We start from the raw sequence: 12525 nt of genomic DNA, 5'->3' as shown, positions 1-12525 counted from the left end.
ACACAATACATCATAACACATCATAACATAATACATCATAACATAATACATCATAATACATCATAACACATCATAACACATCATAACACATCATAACACATCATAACATAACACATCATAACACATCATAACATAATACATCATAACATAACACATCATAACATAACACATCATAACATAATACATCATAACATAATACATCATAACATAATACATCATAACACATCATAACATAACACATCATAACATAATACATCATAACATAATACATCATAACATAATACATCATAACACATCATAACATAACACATCATAACATAATACATCATAACATAATACATCATAACATAACACATCATAACACATCATAACACATCATAACATAATACATCATAACACATCATAACATAATACATCATAACATAATACATCATAACACATCATAATACATCATAACACATCATAACATAATACATCATAACATAACACATCATAACACATCATAACATAATACATCATAATACATCATAACATAATACATCATAACACATCATAATACATCATAACACATCATAACATAATACATCATAACACATCATAATACATCATAACATAATACATCATAACACATCATAATACATCATAACATAATACATCATAACATAATACATCATAACATAATACATCATAACATAATACATCATAACACATCATAACATAATACATCATAACATAATACATCATAACACATCATAATACATCATAACATAATACATCATAACACATCATAATACATCATAACATAATACATCATAACATAATACATCATAACATAATACATCATAACATAATACATCATAACACATCATAACATAATACATCATAACATAATACATCATAACATAATACATCATAACATAATACATCATAACACATCATAACATAATACATCATAACACATCATAACATAATACATCATAACACATCATATCATAATACATCATAACATAATACATCATAATACATCATAACATAATACATCATAACACATCATAACATAATACATCATAACACATCATAACACATCATAACATAATACATCATAACATAATACATCATAACACATCATAACATAATACATCATAAAATAATACATCATAACACATCATAACACATCATAACATAATACATCATAACATAATACATCATAACACATCATAACATAATACATCATAACATAATACATCATAACATAATACATCATAACATAATACATCATAATACATCATAACATAATACATCATAACACATCATAACACATCATAACACATCATAACATAATACATCATAACACATCATAACATAATACATCATAACATAATACATCATAACACATCATAACACATCATAACATAATACATCATAATACATCATAACATAATACATCATAACACATCATAATACATCATAACACATCATAACATAATACATCATAACACATCATAATACATCATAACATAATACATCATAACACATCATAATACATCATAACATAATACATCATAACATAATACATCATAACATAATACATCATAACATAATACATCATAACACATCATAACATAATACATCATAACATAATACATCATAACACATCATAATACATCATAACATAATACATCATAACACATCATAATACATCATAACATAATACATCATAACATAATACATCATAACATAATACATCATAACATAATACATCATAACACATCATAACATAATACATCATAGCATAATACATCATAACATAATACATCATAACATAATACATCATAACACATCATAACATAATACATCATAATACATCATAACATAATACATCATAACATAATACATCATAACATAATACATCATAATACATCATAACATAATACATCATAACATAATACATCATAACACATCATAACATAATACATCATAACACATCATATCATAATACATCATAACATAATACATCATAATACATCATAACATAATACATCATAACACATCATAACATAATACATCATAACACATCATAACACATCATAACATAATACATCATAACATAATACATCATAACACATCATAACATAATACATCATAAAATAATACATCATAACACATCATAACACATCATAACATAATACATCATAACATAATACATCATAACACATCATAACATAATACATCATAAAATAATACATCATAACACATCATAACATAATACATCATAACATAATACATCATAACATAATACATCATAACATAATACATCATAATACATCATAACATAATACATCATAACACATCATAACACATCATAACACATCATAACATAATACATCATAACACATCATAACATAATACATCATAACACATCATAACATAATACATCATAACATAATACATCATAACACATCATAACACATCATAACATAATACATCATAATACATCATAACATAATACATCATAACACATCATAATACATCATAACACATCATAACATAATACATCATAACACATCATAATACATCATAACATAATACATCATAACACATCATAATACATCATAACATAATACATCATAACATAATACATCATAACATAATACATCATAACATAATACATCATAACACATCATAACATAATACATCATAACATAATACATCATAACACATCATAATACATCATAACATAATACATCATAACACATCATAATACATCATAACATAATACATCATAACATAATACATCATAACATAATACATCATAACATAATACATCATAACATAATACATCATAACACATCATAATACATCATAACATAATACATCATAACATAATACATCATAACATAATACATCATAACACATCATAATACATCATAACATAATACATCATAACATAATACATCATAACATAATACATCATAACACATCATAACATAATACATCATAACATAATACATCATAACATAACACATCATAACATAATACATCATAACATAATACATCATAACATAATACATCATAACATAACACATCATAACATAATACATCATAACATAATACATCATAACATAATACATCATAACATAATACATCATAACATAATACATCATAACATAATACATCATAACACATCATAACATAATACATCATAACACATCATAACATAATACATCATAACACATCATAACATAATACATCATAACACATCATAACACATCATAACATAATACATCATAACACATCATATCATAATACATCATAATACATCATAACATAATACATCATAACACATCATAACATAATACATCATAATACATCATAACATAATACATCATAACATAATACATCATAACATAACACATCATAACATAATACATCATAACACATCATAATACATCATAACATAATACATCATAACATAATACATCATAACATAATACATCATAACATAATACATCATAACACATCATAACATAATACATCATAACATAATACATCATAACATATCATAACATAATACATCATAACATAATACATCATAACATAATACATCATAACATAATACATCATAACATAATACATCATAACACATCATAACATAATACATCATAACATAATACATCATAACATAATACATCATAATACATCATAACATAATACATCATAACATAATACATCATAACACATCATAACATAATACATCATAATACATCATAACATAATACATCATAACACATCATAACATAATACATCATAACATAATACATCATAACACATCATAACATAATACATCATAATACATCATAACATAATACATCATAACACATCATAACATAATACATCATAACATAATACATCATAACACATCATAACATTGAGATTGATTGAGAGCAGAGCAGAAGGTTGTGTGTCTGTCTGGGGGATTGGCAGCAGAGCAGAAGGTTGTGTGTCTGTCTGGGGGATTGGCAGCAGAGCAGAAGGTTGTGTGTCTCTTCTGGGGGATTGGCAGCAGAGCAGAAGGTTGTGTGTCTGTCTGGGGGATTGAGAGCAGAGCAGAAGGTTGTGTGTCTGTCTGGGGGATTGGCAGCAGAAGGTTGTGTGTCTGTCTGGGGGATTGGCAGCAGAAGGTTGTGTGTCTGTCTGGGGGATTGACAGCAGAAGGTTGTGTGTGCAGCTCTTAGGGTGTGTATGGTATTACCCAGGGAGGATAGAGTTCCAATGACTGGGCCAATTACGGACCTCCCTCTCTGTTCCTCTCTGTCCTTTCCTCTGTCTCTCTCACTCCGTCCATCAGCCTGTTTTAGTCTCAACACTGTTCTCCGTCTCTCTCAGGACCTGGACAAGCCAGCCAGTATGACAGGCCGGATGAAGGGAGGAGGAGGAATAGGAGGAGGAGAGGAGGAGAGGGGTCAGGCCCCCTCCAGCAGACCATATCCCCCAGGACTACAGCCCGGAGGTCTGTCTGTCTGTCTGTCTGTCTGTCTGTCTGTCTGCCTGCCTGCCTGCCTGCCTGCCTGCCTGCCTGCCTGCCTGCCTGCCTGCCTGCCTGCCTGCCTGCCTGCCTGCCTGCCTGCCTGCCTGCCTGCCTGCCTGCCTGCCTGCCTGCCTGCCTGCCTGCCTGCCTGCCTGCCTGCCTGCCTGCCTGCCTGCCTGCCTGCCTGCCTGCCTGCCTGCCTGCCTGCCTGCCTGCCTGCCTGCCTGCCTGCCTGCCTGCCTGCCTGCCTGCCTGCCTGCCTGCCTGCCTGCCTGCCTGCCTGCCTGCCTGCCTGCCTGCCTGCCTGCCTGCCTGCCTGCCTGCCTGCCTGCCTGCCTGCCTGCCTGCCTGCCTGCCTGCCTGCCTGCCTGCCTGCCTGCCTGCCTGCCTGCCTGCCTGGGAAACCTGTTAACATTGTCCTGCCTGCCTGCCTGCCTGCCTGCCAAAAAATAAATGCATTTGCCATTTTATGTGCAAATAGTTGAACAAAAGGGAAAATAAATATGCCTGCCTGGTGTGCCTGCCTTCCTGCCTGCCATTGTGCCTCAGCCTGCGCTTGTAAGGGTAGTGGGCCTGGACCACCCTGCCTGCCTGCACCATGCCTGCCTGCCTGCCTGCTGCCTGCCTGCCTGCCTGCCTGCCTGCCTGCCTGCCTGCCTGCCTGTCTGTCTGTCTGTCTGTCTGTCTGTCTGTCTGTCTGTCTGTCTGTCTGTCTGTCTGTCATGGGAAACATGTTAACATTGTCAAAGCTTGTGAAGTAGAAAATAAACAATAAAAATTACTCACAGAAGTTCCCAAAAAATAAATACATTTAAAACGTCATTTTATGTGCAAATAGTTAAAGAACAAAAGGGAAAATAAATATGCATAAATATGGGTTGTATTTACAATGGTGTTTGTTCTTCACTGAACAAACACCATTGTGGTCCTTCTGTAGCTCAGTTGGTAGAGCATGGCGCTTGTAAGGGTAGTGGGTTCGATTCCCGGGACCACCCATACGTAGAATGTATGCACACATGACTGTAAGTCGCTTTGGATAAAAGCGTCTGCTAAATGGCATATATTATATTATTTCTTCACTGGTTGCCCTTCTCTTGTGGCAACAGGTCATACATCTTACTGCTGTGATGGCACAGTGGGAAATATGTGACTCTAGTATGGTCATACATTGGGCAGGAGGTTAGGAAGTGCAGCTCGGTTTCCACCTCATTTTGTGTGCACATAGCCTGTCATCTCTTGAGAGCCATGTCTGCCTACGGCGGCCTTTCTCAATAGCAAGGCTATGCTCACTGAGTCTCTACAAAGCTTTCCTTAAGTTTGGGTCAGTCACAGTGGACAGGTATTCTGCCACTGTGTACTCTCTGTTTAGGGTCAGTCAGAGTGGTCAGGTATTCTACCGCTGTGTACTCTCTGTTTAGGGTCAGTCACAGTGGTCAGGTATTCTGCCACTCTCTGTTTAGGGTCAGTCACAGTGGTCAGGTATTCTGCCACTGTGTACTCTCTGTTTAGGGTCAGTCACAGGTATTCTGCCACTCTCTGTTTAGGGTCAGTCACAGTGGTCAGGTATTCTGCCACTGTGTACTCTCTGTTTAGGGTCAGTCACAGGTCAACATGACAACAACATTCTGCCACTGTGTACAACATCTCTGTTTAGGGTCAGTCACAGTGCTCAGGTATTCTGCCACTGTGTACTCTCTGTTTAGGGTCAGTCACAGTGGTCAGGTATTCTGCCACTCTCTGTTTAGGGCCAGTCACAGTGGTCAGGTATTCTGCCACTGTGTACTCTCTGTTTAGGGTCAGTCACAGTGGTCAGGTATTCTGCCACTGTGTACTCTCTGTTTAGGGTCAGTCACAGTGGTCAGGTATTCTCCCACTGTGTACTCTCTGTTTAGGGCCAAATAGCATTCTAGTTTGCTCTGTTTTTTTGTTAATTACTTGACACATTGGAAATAATTCTCTTTTTGTTTTCTCATGATTTGATTGGGTCTAATTGTGTTGCTATCCTGGGACTCTGTAGGGTCTGTTTGTGTTTGTGAACAGAGCCCCAGGACCAGCCTGCTTAGGGGACTCTTCTCCAGGTTCATCTCTCTGTGGGGTCTGTTTGTGAACAGAGCCCCAGGACCAGCCTGCTTAGGGGACTCTTCTCCAGGTTCATCTCTCTGTAGGGTGTGTTTGTGTTTGTGAACAGAGCCCCAGGACCAGCTTGCTTAGGGGACTCTTCTCCAGGCTCATCTCTCTGTAGGCTCTGTTTGTGTTTGTGAACAGAGCCCCAGGACCAGCTTGCTTAGGGGACTCTTCTCCAGGTTCATCTCTCTATGGGGTCTGTTTGTGAACAGAGCCCCAAGACCAGAGAGAGACCTAAGACAACAACATAGCAAGGAAGCAACACATGACGACACAGCATGGTAGCAACACAACATAACAACAACATGGTAGCAACACAGCACGACAACAACATGGTAGCAACACAACATGACAACACAGCATGTTAGCAACTCAACATGACAACAACATGGTAGCATCACAACATGACAACAACATGGTAGCAAAACAACATAACAACAACATGGTAGCAACACAACATGGTAGCAACACAACATGACAACAACATGGTAGCAACACAACATAACAACAACATGGTAGCAACACAACATGACAACAACATGGTAGCAACACAACATGGTAGCAACACAACATAACAACAACATGGTAGCAACACAACATGACAACAGCATGGTAGCAACACAACATAACAACAACATGGTAGCAACACAACATGACAACAACATGTACAAACAACATGGTAGCAACACAACATGACAACAACATGGTAGCAACACAACATGACAACAACATGGTAGCAACACAACATGACAACAACATAGCAGCAACACAACATGGTAGCAGCACAAAATGACAACACAGCATGGTAGCAACACAACATGACAACAACATGGTAGCAACACAACATGACAACAACATGGTAGCAACCCAACATGACAACAACATGGCAGCAACACAACATGGTAGCAACACAACATGACAACACAGCATGGTAGCAACTCAACATGACAACAACATGGTAGCATCACAACATGACAACAACATGGTAGCAACACAACATAACAACAACATGGTAGCAACACAACATGACAACAACATGGTAGCAACACAACATGACAACAGCATGGTAGCAACACAACATAACAACAACATGGTAGCAACACAACATGACAACAACATGGTAGCAACACAACATGACAACAGCATGGTAGCAACACAACATAACAACAACATGGTAGCAACTCAACATGACAACAACATGGTAGCATCACAACATGACAACAACATGGTAGCAAAACAACATAACAACAACATGGTAGCAACACAACATGGTAGCAACACAACATGACAACAACATGGTAGCAACACAACATGACAACAACATGGTAGCAACACAACATGACAACAGCATGGTAGCAACACAACATAACAACAACATGGTAGCAACACAACATGACAACAACATGGTAGCAACACAACATGGTAGCAACACAACATGACAACAACATGGTAACATCACAATATAACAACATGGTAGCAACACAACATGACAACACAGCATGGTAGCAACACAACACGAAAACAACATGGTAGCAACACAACATGGTAGCAACACAACATGACAGCAACATGGTAGCAACACAACATGACACCAACATGGTAGCAACACAACATGGTAGCAACACAACATGACAACAACATGGTAGCAACAGAACATGACAACAGCATGGTAGCAACACAACATAACAACAACATGGTAGCAACACAACATGACAACAACATGGTAGCAACACAACATGACAACAGCATGGTAGCAACACAACATAACAACAACATGGTAGCAACTCAACATGACAACAACATGGTAGCATCACAACATGACAACAACATGGTAGCAAAACAACATAACAACAACATGGTAGCAACACATCATGACAACAACATGGTAGCAACACAACATAACAACAACATGGTAGCAACACAACATGACAACAACATGGTAGCAACACAACATGGTAGCAACACAACATGACCACAACATGGTAGCAACACAACATGACAACAACATGGTAGCAACACAACACGAAAACAACATGGTAGCAACACAACATGGTAGCAACACAACATGACAGCAACATGGTAGCAACACAACATGACACCAACATGGTAGCAACACAACATGGTAGCAACACAACATGACAACAACATGGTAGCAACACAACATGACAACAGCATGGTAGCAACACAACATAACAACAACATGGTAGCAACACAACATGACAACAACATGGTAGCAACACAACATGACCACAACATGGTAGCAACACAACATGACAACAACATGGTAGCAACACAACATGACAACACAGCATGGTAGCAACACAACACGAAAACAACATGGTAGCAACACAACATGACAGCAACATGGTAGCAACACAACATGACACCAACATGGTAGCAACACAACATGGTAGCAACACAACATGACAACAACATGGTAGCAACACAACATGACAACAGCATGGTAGCAACACAACATAACAACAACATGGTAGCAACACAACATGACAACAACATGGTAGCAACACAACATAACAACAACATGGTAGCAACACAACATGGTATCAACACAACATGACAACAACATGGTAACATCACAATATAACAACATGGTAGCAACACAACATGACAACACAGCATGGTAGCAACACAACACGAAAACAACATGGTAGCAACACAACATGGTAGCAACACAACATGACAGCAACATGGTAGCAACACAACATGACACCAACATGGTAGCAACACAACATGGTAGCAACACAACATGACAACAACATGGTAGCAACAGAACATGACAACAGCATGGTAGCAACACAACATAACAACAACATGGTAGCAACACAACATGACAACAACATGGTAGCAACACAACATGACAACAGCATGGTAGCAACACAACATAACAACAACATGGTAGCAACACAACATAACAACAACATGGTAGCAACACAACATAACAACAACATGGTAGCAACACAACATGACAACAACATGGTAGCAACACAACATGGTAGCAACACAACATGACAACAACATGGTAGCAACACAACATGACAACAACATGGTAGCAACACAACATGACAACAACATGGCAGCAACACAACATGGTAGCAGCACAAAATGACAACACAGCATGGTAGCAACACAACATGACAACAACATGGTAGCAACACAACATGACAACAACATGGTAGCAACCCAACATGACAACAACATGGCAGCAACACAACATGGTAGCAACACAACATGACAAACATGACAACAACATGACAACAACATGGTAGCATCACAACATGACAACAACATGGTAGCAACACAACATAACAACAACATGGTAGCAGCACAAAATGACAACAACATGGTAGCAACACAACATGACAACAACATGGTAGCAACACAACATGACAACAGCATGGTAGCAACACAACATAACAACAACATGGTAGCAACACAACATGACAACAACATGGTAGCAACACAACATGACAACAGCATGGTAGCAACACAACATAACAACAACATGGTAGCAACTCAACATGACAACAACATGGTAGCATCACAACATGACAACAACATGGTAGCAAAACAACATAACAACAACATGGTAGCAACACAACATGGTAGCAACACAACATGACAACAACATGGTAGCAACACAACATGACAACAACATGGTAGCAACACAACATGACAACAGCATGGTAGCAACACAACATAACAACAACATGGTAGCAACACAACATGACAACAACATGGTAGCAACACAACATGGTAGCAACACAACATGACAACAACATGGTAACATCACAATATAACAACATGGTAGCAACACAACATGACAACACAGCATGGTAGCAACACAACACGAAAACAACATGGTAGCAACACAACATGGTAGCAACACAACATGACAGCAACATGGTAGCAACACAACATGACACCAACATGGTAGCAACACAACATGACACCAACATGGTAGCAACACAACATGGTAGCAACACAACATGACAACAACATGGTAGCAACACAACATGACAACAGCATGGTAGCAACACAACATAACAACAACATGGTAGCAACACAACATGACAACAACATGGTAGCAACACAACATGACAACAGCATGGTAGCAACACAACATAACAACAACATGGTAGCAACTCAACATGACAACAACATGGTAGCATCACAACATGACAACAACATGGTAGCAAAACAACATAACAACAACATGGTAGCAACACAACATGACAACAACATGGTAGCAACACAACATAACAACAACATGGTAGCAACACAACATGACAACAACATGGTAGCACCACAACATGGTAGCAACACAACATGACCACAACATGGTAGCAACACAACATGACAACAACATGGTAGCAACACAACATGACAACAACATGGTAGCAACACAACATAACAACAACATGGTAGCAACACAACATGACAACAACATGGTAGCAACACAACATGACAACAGCATGGTAGCAACACAACATAACAACAACATGGTAGCAACACAACATGACAACAACATGGTAGCAACACAACATAACAACAACATGGTAGCAACACAACATGGTATCAACACAACATGACAACAACATGGTAACATCAACAACATGGTATAACAACATGGTAGCAACACAACATGACAACACAGCATGGTAGCAACAACAACACATGGTAGCAACACAACATGAAACAACATGGTAGCAACACAACATGGTAGCAACACAACATGACAAGCAACATGGTAGCAACACAACATGACACCAACATGGTAGCAACACAACATGGTAGCAACACAACATGACAACAACATGGTAGCAACACAACATGACAACAACATGGTAGCAACACAACATGACAACAGCATGGTAGCAACACAACATAACAACAACATGGTAGCAACACAACATGACAACAACATGGTAGCAACACATGACAACAGCATGGTAGCAACACAACATAACAACAACATGGTAGCAAAACAACATGACAACAACATGGTAGCACCACAAAATGGTAGCAACACAACATGACAACAACATGGTAGCAACACAACATGACAACAACATGGTAGCTACACAACATGACAATAACATGGCAACAACACAACATGGTAGCAACACAAATGACAACAACAGCATGGTAGCAACACAACATGACAACAACATGGTAACAAACAACATGACAACAACATGGCAGCAACACAACATGGTATCAGCACAACATGACAACACAGCATGGTAGCAACTCAACATGACAACAACATGGTAGCATCACAACATGACAACAACATGGTAGCAACACAACATAACAACAACATGGTAGCAACACAACATGACAACAACATGGTAGCAACACAACAAACAACATGGTAGACAACAACATGGTAGCAACACAACATGACAACAGCATGGTAGCAACACAACATAACACAAGCATGGTAGCAACACAATAACAACAACATGGTAGCAACACAACATGACAACACATGGTAGCAACACAACATAACAACAACATGGTAGCAACACAACATGACAACAACATGGTAGCAACACAACATGGTACAGCAACACAACATGACAACAACATGGTAGCAACACAACATGACAACAACATGGTAGCAACATGACAACAACATGACAACAACATGGTAGCAACACATGACAACAACATGGTAGCAACACAACATGACAACAACATGGTAGCAACACAACATGACAACAACATGGTAGCAACCCAACATGACAACAACATGGCAGCAACACAACATGGTAGCAGCACAACATGACAACACAGCATGGTAGCAACTCAACATGACAACAACATGGTAGCATCACAACATGACAACA

The 12525-nt window shown here is 37.9% G+C and overlaps 1 protein-coding gene across 4 annotated transcripts in view; it reads left to right on the top strand.

The window, feature by feature from the left end:
* The window catches only part of myo15aa (myosin XVAa), a 207366-nt gene that overhangs the window by 103811 nt on the left and 91030 nt on the right, over positions 1-12525 (top strand). For all 4 annotated transcript variants that reach the window (XM_046334016.1, XM_046334015.1, XM_046334014.1 and 1 more), the window contains one exon: positions 4387-4510. In XM_046334016.1, the coding sequence (XP_046189972.1) occupies positions 4387-4510 (124 nt within the window). The remainder of the gene's footprint in view (positions 1-4386; positions 4511-12525) is intronic.

This window comes from Oncorhynchus gorbuscha, unplaced genomic scaffold, assembly GCF_021184085.1.
Source record: "Oncorhynchus gorbuscha isolate QuinsamMale2020 ecotype Even-year unplaced genomic scaffold, OgorEven_v1.0 Un_scaffold_557, whole genome shotgun sequence".
NCBI lineage: Eukaryota > Metazoa > Chordata > Actinopteri > Salmoniformes > Salmonidae > Oncorhynchus > Oncorhynchus gorbuscha.
The sequence above is the reverse complement of the archived record's forward strand: the minus strand, read 5'-3'. Positions and strand labels throughout refer to the sequence as shown.